This window comes from Penicillium subrubescens (genome assembly GCF_028828155.1).
Source record: "Penicillium subrubescens strain IBT 31985 chromosome Unknown utg000002l_segment0_segment0, whole genome shotgun sequence".
NCBI classification, from domain to species: Eukaryota; Fungi; Ascomycota; class Eurotiomycetes; order Eurotiales; family Aspergillaceae; genus Penicillium; species Penicillium subrubescens.
The window spans coordinates 8,044,703-8,061,497 of record NW_026643152.1 but is presented as its reverse complement, the minus strand read 5'-3'; the positions used below and the strand labels follow the sequence as shown (position 1 = coordinate 8,061,497).

The 16,795-nt window shown below is 47.6% G+C and overlaps 4 protein-coding genes across 4 annotated transcripts; 1 reads left to right on the top strand and 3 right to left on the bottom strand.

Moving 5' to 3' along the window:
• Positions 1-336: 336 nt before the first annotated feature.
• Positions 337-1,534, bottom strand: N7473_004230 (zincin; the record flags this gene model as incomplete). The annotated part of the gene is made up of 2 exons (XM_057150170.1): positions 337-869; positions 952-1,534. The coding sequence occupies 2 exons, from the start codon at positions 1,532-1,534 to the stop codon at positions 337-339; spliced, it is 1,116 nt and encodes a 371-aa protein (XP_057013824.1).
• Positions 1,535-2,406: 872 nt separating this feature from the next.
• On the top strand, positions 2,407-6,108 carry N7473_004229 (uncharacterized protein; the record flags this gene model as incomplete). Its single annotated transcript, XM_057150169.1, has 2 exons — positions 2,407-3,624; positions 3,814-6,108. 2 exons carry the CDS (start codon positions 2,407-2,409, stop codon positions 6,106-6,108), a joined length of 3,513 nt encoding a protein of 1,170 aa, XP_057013823.1.
• Positions 6,109-7,864: 1,756 nt separating this feature from the next.
• N7473_004228 (uncharacterized protein) lies at positions 7,865-8,158 on the bottom strand (the record flags this gene model as incomplete). The annotated part of the gene is made up of 1 exon (XM_057150168.1): positions 7,865-8,158. The coding sequence occupies one exon, from the start codon at positions 8,156-8,158 to the stop codon at positions 7,865-7,867; it is 294 nt and encodes a 97-aa protein (XP_057013822.1).
• A 1,091-nt stretch (positions 8,159-9,249) lies between these two features.
• On the bottom strand, positions 9,250-10,101 carry N7473_004227 (ankyrin repeat domain-containing protein; the record flags this gene model as incomplete). Its single annotated transcript, XM_057150167.1, has 1 exon — positions 9,250-10,101. One exon carries the CDS (start codon positions 10,099-10,101, stop codon positions 9,250-9,252), a length of 852 nt encoding a protein of 283 aa, XP_057013821.1.
• Positions 10,102-16,795: the final 6,694 nt, after the last annotated feature.

Sequence of the window (16,795 nt, the reverse complement as noted above, 5' to 3'; positions counted from 1 at the left end):
AAATCCGTAGCGTTAAAGATCAATAATGGCTAACTGGTGAGTTTTTCGAGGTATGGTGTCACCAAAAAGCTGGCTGGGATTTGGGTTCAAAAATGGCTGGTATTTGCCGAATACCAGCGACCCCCATGGGTTAGGGTTCACTATGGGGCGCACAGACGAAAAGCGTGGAATGGGTCCCATTACCTTTCCCTCGCGGCATAGGACAGTAGGATTTTAAACCATAACCCTCTAGGCTGAGAGCGGATTCGTATTTTAGTCTAGCTGGGAAATTAACTCGCGAGGGGTCGGGGTAAATGAAACAATCATCATCATCATCAACAGTACAATTGAAGAGTTCTATGAGCAGCCGTTTTCTTTACACATCTCATTCTTCTCCACACATTTCGCAGCTTTGCTGCCTCCACACCCATCTGCGTAAGGGTGGAACGAACAGTAACCCGATCCAAAGTCTGTGCAAGCTTTCTCTTTGTACGGACATCCCAGGGCCAGGCAACTCTGTGCTTGGGGACATTGAGCTTCGTAAATTTTGCAGACCCGTTCAAAATCCGGTACATCAGGGTTTGACGGATTGACTGTTGGCAATGTGACTGTCGTATTAACAGGCGTTAATGTAAATGTGCCCGGAAGGGCGAAAGCTTGGGAGACATAGTGCATGACGGAGTTGACATCATATTGATATTCATAGGATTTGCCCAGGCCACTGATGATGTCAAAGTTGTGTGCATTACCGCAGCAGCCAGGTGGGGCTCCAGAACAGCAGTCAGAACCAGCAGGCATGGTGGCACCGCCTGTGCAATCAGGGTATAGATTTTCACAGTGGTAATTGACCGTTCTTTCACGGTCAGGGCGTTGATGTTCATGAAGAAGACCTGAGTACACGAATTTGTAAATATTCAATGCTGTATACGGCAAGATACTCGATACATTTAAAAGTAGGCAGAAGGAACTTACCAAGCACATGGCCAAACTCATGGGTTGCTTCGTTCGGGCCGCAGGAACCATTGCATGCTGTACTGGGCTGCTGTAGGTTCATTTGTAGAGGTAAAAGGGCGCCAAAACCAACATTAGCATTACAACCTCCGCAGTCATTGGATGAGATAGTAAGCACTCCGTTCATGGGTGTGACATTGTTGGATAGTTGCTGGAAGGTCAAATAGGGGCTCACCAATTGCCAGCGGACAATTGCGGTGTTAACGATGGCTGCGACTCTGGCTGCAGTACCGGCGGTGTCATACTTGTACACAACTGTGGCGCCCGGCCAAGGTTGTTTGACTGCAAAAGAGCGGAATTCGCTACTCAACAATTGAGCCTCGGTACCATAAATAACATCTCCATCAATGATTGCCAGCCTTTCAACGGTCGTGAAGTAGCTGACATTTCGTTCACCGAAGCTATTGTCGAATATAGTAGCAACACTAACATTCTTATCCAGTGGATAAAGCGGATCGGACCCGGAAGGTGTTTGGGCAGCAACAATGGCGGAGGAGAAGGAGAAGATCAAGAGGGCAATGCATATAGTTACAAGCAGAGACATTGTTGTAGACTTGTAAAAATGGAAGTGGATCTGAACGATCCAAATGATGAGGATGTGGAAGAAATCAGCAACATTCATATGATCTGTCGCGCGCAACCCTATGAAATCATATTTTCGTATTAAGCATGGCATTTTTTGCTGTCGAATCACAGTAACGCTTGCAATGATACCCTGTGGTTCCACTATGGCAAATATGCTCTGAAGTAGACTAAGACTAATTCTCTATGACGCGTTGATGTGAATTGAATCCACCCAAAAAAGCCCAACTTCAGCGCATTATACCTACATGAACCACACAAGTAATCAAGATTCTGGTAAAACGATCAGAATAGTCAGTACTAATTGTACTAGAATCCAAAGAATTAGCCTCGAAAAACGTTGTGGTGCTGCAATGTCAGGTCGGCTTCTCCTTCATGGCTTGGACGGTGGGGTGACTGCATCTAGCCTGGTCAGGCGAATTGGCGAAACGGATTACTTAATCACGGAGTCCCATTTTTGTCCTCAAAACTAAGCCCATTTCGAATTAAATTCTCATAACTAAACCCTTTTTGGATGATGACAACCACATTAAGCCCATTTGGGACAGACATCTCTTTAATGTGATAGATCTGAAGATCAAGTTAGCAGACATTCTCACAGCCCCCTATTCTGTCTTCCTTTGCGATGCAATTCTCACTCACCCCCGTCATTCCGTCGGTATACTGAAGCAGCTTTATTACATAGCTCGTGATGGATCAACCGCCCTCTTATCCCCCAAAGCCCAAAAGAGGTCGACCTCGAAAATACGCGTCTACTGAAGAAAAAAAGGCATCGAGAATAGCTCAACAGCGGAACAAACGCCAGTCTGCTCGCGCGGCGCAACGCGCCCAGCAATGCAATTCGATCAATATTATTCCACGGCGGCGTCTCTACCAACTGACATTAATGAGCCTCCACCAACCTACCTTCCTCCAGAAGAACCCTCCATCGCCACAGAGGTTGAGCAACTTCTACCGCCTCTCAGTCCTGATCTTGGGCCATGGGAACCATCTACTCTAGAAGTTTCGCCCATCGATGATGAGCTGCCACAAGAATCCACGTCTGATGTGAACAATAGGCCTGTCATTGACAGCCCGCCAGAGCGTGCAAGAAATGATGCCAACCAAGACAGCGTTATACTAGAGACGATTGAAACGTCGGTACAAGTGGCCGAGACATTCGTAGATTCAACTCGCCGCCAATCCGATCCCATTCCAACTAACACGGCAGGTCGCATTCATGACCTCGCCCGCGTTCTTACTGATCAGCTCCAACAACACCATGGCTGTTGCCGCCAGTGTCATCGGCAGCGGGAGCGTGTACATGAAGCACAGCATACAGAGCATCTAGGCTTAGGAGAGTACATGGACCGGGTTCAGGCAGATGGGGGATATCCAGACGTTCTTAGCGCGGCGACCGTGGCTAGACGTGAGGACGACCTCGCTGGGCGGACTAGCGCAGAGAGAAAGCGTGAGATCTATACTGGAATTAATTCAGCCACGCCCGATGCTCGTCCACCTCACCTTTGCCTTGCTGCCGACCATAGACAGGGATGCTCGACCGGGGTGACTTTTGATGTCGATAGTGTAGTGGCATTTGCGCACAGCCTTGCCGTGGCAAAACTTGGAGTACGGTGGAACCCGACTCAGATGCCTGTTTCTGATCTTCGTTCAAGCCTTCATCTTGATCCCCTTCCCGTACACTATTTTGGAAGCGATGGTCGTGCTCATCACGTTCGGCGACCGGTGCATAAGATACCGCACTATACATTTGGTCGGCTGGTCGGATTTGAGGATATCTCTCTTTACTTCCTGTTCCCGCGGCTCTTCCGCGAGGAGCAGCAATCCAGCCGTCTCCGGGACGATGACTTTCGGATTTGGATGGACCAAGTACTCTTGACTGCGATCTACCAACATTATGAGGGCTCCCTTGTCCAACATTATCCCTCTAGCTTCGATCACAGCCGGCTGAATGCTACAGCGCGGGGGGTCGAGATGCGCTCGCGACGGGTGGATCCAGTCGCTCGTGAGCAGTTGCTGTTCTATTTTCTCCCACCAGGTGCACTTCCGCTGGTATGGGCGAGTATTCAAGAGAAGATCGAGCGCGTAGGGCTCCAGCAATTCTTGGACTTAACCATTCTCGTCCAGGGTAAAAATCTCAAGACCCTGACCAAGGCCGACACGTGGGATGGCATGATGCAGCAGTTTTCCCGGCACTGGGACAACGCGATCGACGAATCTCATCTGTCTGACCATTCCTAGGTTGATATTGGGAAAGAAACCTGTCCTAATGGCCCTTCACGCGTTGGTGGTGTTGGTCTCCTGGCATCGCGGCTGCGCTCCGAATGGGATTCTCGTCCAACTCTGCTTACGCCGCAGACCCTCCTCTGGCGGCGATGCTGCTTGGACTCGTATGCCGAGTGGATTGGACAGCAGGATCCTCCAGAATCCCCTCGCCCGAAGCAACAGTTCTACCCGATTAGTCTACTTCATGACAGTGGTAGCCTGACATTAGAGACACATCGATCCTCTCCACAGCGGCAGGGAGGCCTCCTCTATACACAGTTGTACTCAAGCGTCAAGGAGGTCTTTGCGGCAGGGGATGTATACCCATTTTCGAACCCCTCCCTAGAGACATTGGCATTAGACCCACAGCTACGCAAAACCTGGCAGTATGTTGGGGGCGGACTCAGTCATGACCTCATTGCGTTAATGCGGGCGTATCTGAACATGAAGCAGCGGTGCCATGCTGCTCTGCAAGGATCCTTTATGAAAGTCTTTGGCCTTCGTGAAGAACACCGCGTCTCATTCCGTCTTTTCTATGCGATCGACCAGGAGCTCCGAGAGCGCAACCTCCATCAATCGAGACTTCCAGGTTTTTCATCTGACGTTGAACCATTCTACTCCCTCCCGACCTCTAGCCTCCTCTTCTGGTTCCACTGGAACATTAATAAGTTCTGTGTGGGCTTTGAGAGCGTCTATAGCATTAATGACCGTCATTTTGTCACGTGGGAACATACTCGGATTATGATGATGTTTCTGCGCTGCCTGCAATTCTCCTACGCGGGTGGCCTGTTACAGCGTGTGTCTGGTTGCTGGCGGGACGTCTGGTTCCGGCCTGATGCTCGGCGGACGGATGGTCTTCGCCGGTGTGAAGGTTTAGGGTTCCAGCGTAATATGGAAGAGTACGGATACGCCTGGTTCTTGGATAAGGTGAACTGGGATACTATGACATTCCGCCAACCATCCGCACAGTACATGATGTTTAACAGCCCTTCTATGCAGGAGGCGTTCCACGCACGGTATGCGCAGATTCGAGACGTCCGCCTAGACTTTCTCCGGGTGCACCAGGCACACCGGTGGATGGAAGAGTTCAGCTCGGTTTCTCCTTGTCTGGATGTTCTGGAAGATTTCTTGCGACAGCTGTCTCTCTGTGTGTTTCGGAAAGATGTCTTTTTGCAGGTCAAGCGACTGTTACATCCGGATCACGCTCCCCGTGCCCTGGCAGGAGAGGTTCCTTTAAGTTATGATAGCATCACCGATGTATTCGTTGAGGGTGCCAAGCCACTACAGCTTCTTGATCAGCGTCGGATCGCAGTGAAGAGTGTGGACACCATCTTTGCTTGGCTTTGGGAATGGAAAGACGGTCGTTATGATCGAAAAGGGTGGAAGGATAAGCCATATCGCATGGTGTATCAGCAAAGCTTTGAGGCTATCAACCAAATCATGGGCAAGGATAGAGCGCGAGAGTGGAAGAAAGCCTTGAAAACTTCATTTCTTCAAAGTCATTGGCTAATTCCATACCCACACAACAATGGATTTATGCGCAAGTCCAAAGACACAGGACAGGAGGTATGGTGGTCTAACTTCAATGCGGGATTGTATGAACACTACCGGCAGTGGTATGGCGTGTCACGTGTGGGTGACCTCTTCCCTGCCGAATACATAAAGCACCATCCAACGACTGGCTGGGGCCGCTCCTATGGCGAACCCCAGTACATGGAGAATGCCGTGGATCCGGAGATGGAGTTGGTTCAGCTTCCCGAGGGGGAATTTTACGAGAAGTTATTGCACATCGCCGATCGCTTTTCCCAGAATCCTGACGCTCCAATGTGGAAGAGAAAAGCCCCGCCGACTGTTTTTGACTTTGGGATCACAATTGGTGATGACTCGTTATTGAGGGCCCAGCGTAAGGTTAAGGGCACTCCGGTGCAAGGCTTATGCATGCAAATAATCCAAGCTCTGGATGAATATGAGGTCTTGGGACATTCAGGACGGATTCTCCGGCCCCGCAAGCAGCTCAGACGACATGGCCAGTCAACCACGAATGAGAACGAAGATGAGGTGACATCAGATGAAGAATCTATCGACAATCGACGAGATCGCTTGACGACACAGATCCTTGAGCTTGAACCAAAAATGCGAGAAGCAGTGACTGCTGAACGGGAGCAGTATCGGTGGCCCCATCTCCATGGTATTCATCTGAAACATCTTGAGCCACGGCTTCAGCGATTAAAGACCGCTGAAAGCAAGACCGGAGATTTTTGTCAAGTGTAGCCGCGTGATACCTCAGGTGAATTAAAAGAGTTGACTTAATCAACTCGTACGATAACTAATACAATTTTGATGGGTCTAATGGATCCGGGGTAGTCCCACGGACCAAAGATTGCGGGAGCACGCACAATGAACCAATCAGGATTGGAGATGAATGGTATGGGGTCGATACCACCCGCTACTAGAGTATAGAGCCGGCAAACTTTATAATTAATGGCGGTATTAGACACGTCAAAGCCGAAAATGTTTAGTGGAGCGTGGAGCAAGAGTCGTTAAAGGTTCTTGTCAAAATATCGCATGCTTGCTCATTTGCAATTCAGAACACGAAAATCAGGAATGAGCCAATCATATTGCAGCATAACATTTATGTCACATATATATGATAGTTATGATTAATGCGAAATTTTATCAAACAATGGATCGTATTGTACTCCGTAGAGCCTGGAGCGTTTGAAAAATTGGGAGAACTATGGCAAATATGTATCTACATCGAAGCTTGAGAGACTAAGACAAAAAACAGGGGAAGGAGAAAAGGGGTACACCGTTTCCAGATTTGCGACCAGGCATAAAAAGCAAAAAGTCCAGAATGACAGGGGTTAAGAACTCAGCTTGTTTCGTCTTGCCAATCGACATTTGGGCCGCCACCAATCACAAAGGTCTTTGCCGACCCATCGAGGCGCCATGCTCAATGCTCTCATTCGTCGCGGCCAGAAACAGCCCCAAGCGTTATGACCTGTGCTGAGAAAACCGACAACGGTTGAAGAGTTTTTTTGGATTCTGGCAATACCCAATAGAACGCCAAGAATCATCCCCACGAATACAATCTAAAGGGCTTCAACACCCACACACATATAATAATCGTACCACACTCAAATATACGCGCTTAAAGTCCATCTCACCCAAAAACGCAGACTCATGGCAAAGAGTCACGAAGACGAGTGGGAGGCCCACCGCGAGGAGCTCAAACATCTGTGGCTCGACCGAAATTGAACTGCCAAACAAGTTCAAAAATACATGTCCCAAAGCTACGGCTTCTACAGAAGGCCAGTCAGAAAGATCGCGGGACTGTTGCTTATAATATGAGCAAAAAGACTAATTCCACCGATGTGAAAGCCAGTTTTCTAGTCAATTCAATAAATGGGAATACAAGAAATCTTGGCTTGAAATCTTCCAGGTCAAGACCACAACACAGTTGTAACGTACCAGACGTCTCTGTCCCCGAATATTTAGAAGATAACGGAACATGGCGAGATATTTCTTTTCTGACTTTGGGGTCAGGGACGCGCTTTCCACGCATCTAAAAACCCCCCCGGGTCTTTCCCATCTCGCTTTCGTTTTTCCCGGCGAGATGAGAAGAACTGCCAGTCTTCTCTGGTTGCATTCTTCTTGTATTACAGTTGCAAAGTGTGGAGTCTGCCATTCTCCGCCGCACCCTCTATTGCACTTCTTCCTTGTTCAATGGCGGGTGCTCCGTTTATCTCTGCTCCGCACCGGAGCAAAATCTCCACAATGCGGATGTTTCCCTTGATGGCCGCCCGCTGCAGCGCTGAGACTCCCCTGTTATGTGCTGCCGGTGCGTTGACGCTGGCTCCACAGGCTATGCAATATTCTGAGAGCTTAACAAGTCGGCCTTCCGCAGCAGCCTGAAGCGCCGATCAGCCCCTGATGGGGCTAGGTAAGCCATTGACATCTGCACCGTGTTGTATCAAGAGCACCACCATCTCACAGTTATTTTTTGATACTGCTGTCTGTGAGGCGGTCATCCCACCAAGTTATTTGCTGGGGCATTGGCATCAGCACCTTTCTCGAGGAGCGCCCAAACAACATCAATATTATTGCGAGAAGCAGCAGCCTGGATAGCTGTCACAACACCAGGAGAGTCGCGAATCCAGCGTTGGTTTGGGCTAGCACATGCAGCCAATATGCATCGGAACACATCAAAACTGCAATATATTGCAACATGCAGGATGGAGGTTTCCTTTGCAGAAACCTCATTATCTTCAGCGCATGCTCCTGCCTTGAGTAGAAGTTCCAAATGAGACACATCAACCATTTTCCTTTCCAAAGCTAAAGCTAAGACTCGATGTCTTGTGCTTTGGTCAGAAACTATTGCGTCGGGACATTTTGTAAGAAGCACGCGAACGAACTTCTCGTTTGAAATCACGACTGCCGCTTAAATAGCTGAAAACTCCCTGTAATGGGAAGCTTCGGACTTGATATCTGCTTCAGATTTCAAGAGGAGATCCACCACCGACTGCCTATTCTTCTCAGCTGCCGCTTGTAGGGCAGTGCGCCCCTTATATGGACCAGCGGGGGCATTGATATCAGCTCCATGCTTTATCAATAGCTCCACGAGACTTTTTTGGCCCAGTGCGGAAGCTTCTTGAAGAGGCGTGAGATGTGATTCGGCAGAGTATCCCGGATTAGGGCTTACACCCTTTTCAAGAAGTTTTCTTGTCGTTTCAAGATCTCCGCACTCGACAAAGGAATGTAAAGGAGCATTGCGACTTTGGCTTGTGAGTATTTCGGTATCTACCCCTGCACGCATCAAAATATGAAGTATTTCTTTCTTAACTGCTGGGTCTTGGAGACGAGCGGCTTCTTTGAGAGCGGTTACACCACCCGTGACATATGGGTCGGTGTTCACAGCTGCCTGAGAATCCAAGAGAATTTCTACTCTCTCAATATTTCCAGCTGCTACTGCAAACTGCAAAGCTGTCTTTCCATTCCTCTCAGATGGAAGAGCATTGACATGAGCCCCATTTTCCAGACAATCCTCAGAACCTTGGTGTCAGAATGTTTTGCTGCAGCCTGTAGGGCAGTCTTTCCGTACAGTATGCCTGCAGGAGCATTAACGTCTGCCCCTTTTGCCAAGAGCAGTTCAACAAGTCTTTCGCTCATGACCATCACAGCTATTTGAAGCGCCGTGTGACTTTGATTTTTTTTCGGTCTTGCATCAATATGAGCACCGTGTCTTAAAATCATGCGAGTCATGGTGATGTTCTTTGCGAGGACAGCTGCCTGTAGCGGAGGAAAGAGCGGGGTCGTGTAAGATGATATTTCATCCTCCAACAATTCTGTATTGCATGTTCTCTAGCTAGGACTTACCTTGACTCCTTCATCCAAGAGAGACTGAACAACCTCCTAGTTCTCTCTAATGGCTGCGATAAGGATAGGGGGCATGAAAGAGAACGAGAGTCTTTCAGCCAGATATATTGCACCCTCGTCATTTCCAGAGTAATAAAAATCCAAATCAGATTCTGAATCCGAATCCGAATCCATCTCGCTATCCTCGGTGCCAACAGCATGTGGGTTGCCCTTTTGGTAACCCGAGCGTGAATTAATATTTGCACCTTCTCCAAGTACAAGCTCTGCCATGCCTGAATTTCCAGAAAACGCGCTTGTAAGTTGAAGGGGTGTCCCACTCTTCGGCTTGGCAAAGAAATCAGGATCGGCCCCCTCTTTCAAGAGATACCGAGCTAATTCAGTATCCTCTGCTCGAATTGCCAACTGCAGGGGTGAAAGACGAGAGGACTTGAATGGCGGGTTCACAGCATCTCCGAACCTGCACAAAAGTCTCACTCGTTCAAGTGGGTTCGAATATCGATCAGAACATGCAACTTGAAGTGGGGACCGTTTGTCAACGGTCAGGTTTGGATCTGCACCTGCTGCCAGCAACAATGTCACACATTCATTCTGGGCATTTTCAAGATCTCGGTGAAGAGCTGTTGTTGGCACGGCATCTCCAGTCAAGCAATTGAGATCCGCCCCAGCTTGGATCAAAATGTCGCAAATCTCAACTTCTCCTAATCCTGCTGCGCTTCTCAGAGGATTGCCCATGAAGATCTCACCTGCGGTGTCGTTTAATTTCAAAATCGTTCTCAGGAGAGGAAAGGCACGGGATTTTGCAATAAGGAATACCAACTTAGCAGTTGAATAGTCGTTAAGATGATGATTCGATGACAGGTAGATGCAGCAACTGAGATAGTCGAACATTTATCTCGCAAGGGGGATTGAACCGAAGCTGTGGCTTTTCTTGCACATCCGAGGTTGAAGTTTTCAGCTGTTATGGGTTCTAGTTTTGAAAGGAAACTTGGCCCGTCTGAACCATCAAACGATTTAAACTGGTGCGAGAGAATCATTCGAGTCCCCTCGGCCATGCTCTCGTTACGGTGTCTGCTATGCAGTTCTGGGGTTGAACCCCCAATCTGCGCTTTCTGATGTAACAGAAGGAACAAAAACAGGCATATCACATTCAAGTATATTGCCAGTATGATTGAACGGATCTGTAGTAGGCTCTCTGTTCCTTTGCAAGATAAAATCTAACGAACTCGGATCCGACAGAATGATCGGCGGTGGAGAGGCCGCACTACTGAGCTGCAACGCTTCTGGGATCACCCAGTTCGAAAAGTCAAGGCTCGGGGGATGCAACCAGTCGTTCAGAAGGATGCTTGGCTGTCGGGTTCAGTGTCAATATCGGGAGGTTGTGCTCCAGGTGTGCACACGTGAATCCCTTCTGGTGTCTTGGGATCTGAAATGACAAATGAGCATTTGATTAGCGTAAACTATTAAAAAGCGCCGGAGATGTCCCGAAAAGCCTATACATATCCGCGATTCCTTGGTCGCACCCCATCAAAACCCAACCCGATTTTGGATCCCTGCAACCACCCTTTCACCTTGAGTTACGAGCTAGAAAATTTGCTAAAATATATGGGAACTACCGTTCTACAATCGAGGCTAATTTGGGCTCTATATCACTTCAGAATGTCTACTGGTATCTGGAATGAACTTCAACTAGTATGTGCAACGGGGCTCCCATACTAAATTAACCCTAATCTACTGAGATGCGCTGCGTCCCACTTCCCCCCATGAGTTAGTGGGGCCATACTTAAGTCATAACCCTAAATGCAATACGTCGCGTTTGATTTACCCCCATGGGATAGGGTATAGGGCGCACTTTCTCGTCCGATCGTAATCTCGCAGATTGAAGATGCTCGCAATGTTAAGGGTCCCATAACATTGCCGGACTATGTTCGTTGGTCACACTTCCTTCTGATCAAGGAATTGAGAAGACAATATTGGCGGGCCAAGTATCCAGTGCCGTCTGAATAAAAGTGGAAGGAAAAAAAACACAAATAACCAATTGACTAATTCTTGGGTTGAGTTCATGAGCAGAACGTAGAGGGGTAGGAAACAGGAGAGTGGGGTTCTGACACACGATGCAGCGATATATGTACACATGCTTCCTGGAAAAAGTTGACTGAAGCACTCTTATCTTTCCGTCAAACCATCCGCGCTCTATAAATCCTCAAACAGCCTTCGATGCAAGCAGTGCATCATGCCCGTATCCGCAGATTCGCTGTGCAGCTCGACGTCATTCGGTTGGATCCCGTGCACCAGTGAATGGTCGATTTTACATCCATTCCCGCTTGTCAGACATAACACAGAAGTCCAACCAAGGATATAATGCGCAGTGTGAAGAACGCTAAAACTGCAAACAAGCATCAAACCCCAAATCAGATAGCACCGTAAATATGCAGCCGGGGCTTCTTACTTCAGTTCGATGACCTTCACGTAGAAAGAGTCTGGTGGGTTTCTTCATCTGCGATGTTAACATGGCGGATGGGACGCTGTGCTATGTACAAGGGCACCGAACAGGCTAAAAGCAAGTGGGTGTTCACCTCGGAACCAATCAAATATTGTGAAAAATGTCCTCTGTACGAACATAAAACTGAACCGTAGGGCGACGGATGGAGTAGATCGTAAAGAATTACGCACAGACATATTAAAAAGGTCTAAGATATAAAACCGGTGGTTGTAATACGGAAAATATGTCGACTTGCGTTGTGAGAGCTCTTTGAATAACAGCGTGATTTCCGCCGAAGAACAGCGGGCGCTAGTAGATTTCTAGGTTAGCGCCGGGAAGACTTTGTCAGTAGGGTTAGTGAAGTACGCTGTACTTCAACGTAGACTAGTACAGGATTCTGTGAACGAAAGAGGGTGCACCCTAAAAATTATTTCTTTGACAGGCTAGATTGTACGAGTAAGACGTGGTGGAATGGATTCTCTGAATAACAGAGGGCGCACCCCAAAAATCCTATATAGAGTGTTTACTGGTGGATTCGTACGAATGTGGCGTGATAGAATAGATTCTGTGAATGATAGAGGGCGTACCCTAAAAATGAGTTCTTTAACAGGCTAGATTGTACGAGTAAGACGTGGTGGAATAGATTCTCTGAATGACAGAAGGCGTACCCTAAAAATCCTATATAGAGTGTTTACTGGTGGATTCGTACGAATGTAGCGTGATAGAATAGATTCTGTGAATGATAGAGGGCGCACCCTAAAAATAAGTTCTTTGACTAGCTAGATTGTACGAGTAAGACCTAGTGGAATAGATTCTGTGAACGAAAGAGGGCGTACCCTAAAAATAAGTTCTTTGACTAGCTAGATTGTACGAGTAAGACGTAGTGGAATAGATTCTCTGAATAACAGAGGGCGTACCCTAAAAATCCTATATAGAGTGTTTACTAGTAGATTCGTACGAATATGGCGTGATAGAATAGATTCTATTAATAAAAGTAAGTATACTCTAATAGTAATATAAAGTTAATAACTAGAATAATAGATTCTATAGTCGGAGGATACGTAAGTATCTCTCTATTCTGTAGTCTAACTCTTAGAAATATATCTCTAGCCCGACCCTATAAAAAAAGTCCTGGAAATTTTAAAAATTCACTACACTCTAATTATACATCGTACGACTACAAAATTGAATTAGAGCTAGTACTGCCGGAACTGCTGCTATAGGTAGAGAAACCCCTTACAAAGCCGGCTCTGCTTAAGCGCTGTATCTGCTATCTAGGAGAGATACTGTATAAGCTTATAATTATCTTAAGGCTGTGGATCGAGTTGACGATACTACGCCTGCTAGATCTCCCGAATCTGCTAACAAACCTCGCTCGTACGAGCCTGCCTAAAAAGTATTATCGCTATTATCGGAAGCAGGACGTACAGATATAAATAGGCCTGTTTGCTTACCCGCGAGTTACAGAGTATTTTAGGGAGGGTATACTTATAGTAGTAGGAGAAGGGTGCAAAGCGGATACGCCCTCGCTAGGATTAATACTAGGCCTATACCTCGGCGCTATTAGGGCTCGTATAATTAATAAGCTTGTGCTTGTTTAGGCACTAATTGATTATATATACCTAGTATTGCTGGTTCTACTGTAAAATCTCTTGCTGTAGGTCCTCCTTATAAGCCGTATGCGATTGCCGGTCCTGGTAGATATAGTGGATCAGGCTCGTACGAGTGATATCTTGTTGCTGTATAGTGTACCGCGCAATCACCGGGACTGTATAGGGGGGAGAAGAGATAATAGTAGTAGGAGGCGACTCGGATATAGCCGAAGATAATAGAAGAGGTATAGTAGTCTAGCCCTGTAATAGTTAGTAGGCGTATAGCGGTGTGCTTAAGCGAAGGTAGACTAGTGAGTAGCTCTCCTTAATCTAATTGCAAGGACTGCTATCGGACAAAGGAGATAGATCTGTAAGGACAGGCTATATAGCAACCGGTGAGCTATAAGAAGATCTAGACGTTTCTAATAGACTATACATCGGAACTAGTAGAGGACTTAATGCCACAGAGGAAGAATCATCACTATAGTGGTTATATATATTGTACGAAGGTAGATAAGAGGGATCTACTAGCTATAGGAGCGTTGGTTGAGATTGGACTATAGTAGGTAGTAATATTAGAGAGGAGACTAGTGTAGGGGAAGCGTGATTGTATAATTCACTCGGAGAGCAAACCTTACAGGGGATCTCTGTAGCAGGCTCCGGGACTGTATAGTCCTAGCACGCCGTCCGCTCCCGGCTATCTAAATAGCGATCTAGTAGGATATAGCGATAAGGGGGCTACTCTGTAGTTAGCTACTGCCGGATAATCTCGGCCTTATACGCAGAGGCCTTCTCTGGATAGACCTAGGACAGTAGTTAGCTTATCGTATAAGGCTGGATTAGGATAGCCTTACTTAGTTAGCCGTCCCGACCTGTATAGCCGGTCTCCTAAGCGTAGTTAAGAAGGCTATACGGCTAGCCGATATAGATCACTATACAGATATCGGAGATATCTATACCTATGCCTAAGGTACTGCTCGCTATAAGAATCGCGTTCTTCGTACGACGGAAGCGGGTAAGGATGCCTGCCTGATCGACCTGTTGGCGAGGAACCCTGCCCTCCTCTACGACCTTCGAATAAAAGGCCTCGCAGCCGAGTAGAGAGGTAAGCAGAGTTATATACCGTACGATAGAGGCGTAGACAATGATACAGCCGGGGTTAGCACGGCGCCGGCGGGCCTAGATAAAACGGATAATCTAGGGATCCTAGAGCTACTGCTCGTAGCCTTGATACGCACGGTCGATTACTAGACAGAAGGACCGATAGGCAATGTTAGGGCGGGTCGTACAATTATAGTAGAAGAAAGCATCTGCGCGCGTATAGTAGAGGCGCTGCTAGAATATATTATAGAGGCTTAGGGGCAGAGTAGCTGTTAGGAAGACGGTTTGAATATTAATATACTAGAGGCGGTTAAGCTAAGCAAGCTGCGTACGAAAGGTATCGCTTGTGTTAAGGACTAAGTAGTATTCGTCGATTACGATCCGATCGAGGCGGCGTAGAGTAACCTAACGGTTTAGGAACGTACGAAATTCGCTACTAACAGCTGATTCCGGGGTAACTAGGACGATCGAGGCTTTGTCCGGTGGGTGATGGCTCTCCTATTAAGTGCTAGTGATATTAAGGCTTATACAACGCTCCTAGAACTCTTGGCGGAGGGCTACTAGGGGAACTACTACGACTGTGAGGCCCTTAGAGATTTACGCTGGAAGCTAGAAAAGAAGGCTTTTACTACTACCCGTAGGTATTACAGCTACGATAGGACTAAATCCGTGCTGGATAGCCTAGAGGACTTCGAACTACTTCCCCTGGAATTGTACAGACGGATTACCTAGAAAGTGTTATAAGGCTTCGTGTAGATCGTAGTTAGCTAGCTCGTAGCGGCGAGTAAGCTAGTTCTCCTGCTGCTTATCCTCCTAGGGAGTATACTTCCGCTTCTTGTTTCCTCGTACGGGAGGAGCGTTGTTATTAGGGAAGCTAAGAAAGTGGTGCTATTCCTAGCTAATGTTGCGGAATATCGTACGACGAAAGCTAATAGTACTAGGAGCCTCGTAGAGCTTACGGGCGTAGGCGATGCCGGCTATATAGGTAGAGTAGCTAGCCTAAAGATCCTAGTGGCTTGCCTCTAGATCTGCCTCCTCCTCGAATATATTGTCTGCTTCCCCTTTATCTAGAGTATTCCGGGGAAACGCACTACTCGTACGAAGGAAGCGGCGGCTGATTGCAATTATAATATAACGCTAGGCAGCAATGTTAACGATCTGACTATTCAGGCTAAGGCAAGACTTACGTTGCAACACCTCCCGGAGGCGATTAGGGGTCTACGCCCGCTAGCTTAGCGGATTAGGTCCCTAGAGTAGGGCTGTACGAGTAGCAGCTAGCCGCTCGTCTACCGGGCTTATTAAAGCATTAAAGCGCTCGACTAACAGTAGTATAAGCTAGAGATACTGTACGAGCAAGGTGCTAACAGCCCGGGGGAGATAGCGATAGATAATCTTAGGGTCGTTGTTCACGTAGAAGCCTTTATAATAGCGGGTTGTAATTATAACCTAGCGATCCTCGATAAAGATATTCCGATAGCTATTGACTGTATTGCGGTGTTGTACGGAGAGAATTTCGGGGGCACAGGCCGGCTAGCCGCCGTAGAGGTAGATTAGGACCGCTAGTTTCTTACGGAAGAGGCTAACCTAGGTGAGATATCGCTTAATAGCAGTTGTACGGAAGCAGGCGTGATCGGTGTCGAGGAACTGCTGCTGTAGCAGGGGATTAGAGCGGAGACAGCTTACTAGCTACTAATCCCCGTGAACTAGCCACTTCGTACGAGAGTCTTGCAGGAAGCTCTACCCGGCCTTAGCCTCGGATAGGTCGTCCGCGAGGGAGGCCTAGGGTATTAGAGGAGCGTCGGTAGCGGAGGTAAGTAAGAGAAGATCGGATAAGAGTATATCTTAAGTAGTCTAGACTAGGCCGTAGATCTAGCTGTTATGATATATCCTGGCATGAGGTTATTCCCAAGTGTTGGTGCCTCAGGCTTCCCCGGCCTGATAAGCCGGCAGGCCTTCCCCATGTGTTGGTGCATCCGGCTTCCCGGACCTGATAAGCCGTCAGGCTTTCTGTAGAGGTTCGCTGGGGCTTCGGCTTCAGTACGTGTACGAACTCCTGCAGGGAACACCCTTGACAGAGGTTACACAAGCCTCGTGTTTCACCCCGCTCCCATTTCCCTACCAAGGATACATCTCCTTCCTGTTTGAGTGATGAGACTGTATATAAATTGACCCATGTTGAAGAGGTTTTGCGATCCTCAAGAAACAGTTCTTGACCTTTCTACACTATTGACTTGGCTCCATTTCTCCTACCTGATTGACAGGCCTCTATCCTGACTTATAGAGTATATCCTTACAATTTCTGTTTCTTCTTCTTCGATCACCTAGGAGAAATGGTACCAAGGACCCGTTCTACTCCCTCTACCGAAGGGGCACCGAACCCTCCCCGCATCGCGGAAGAAATCCCAATTGC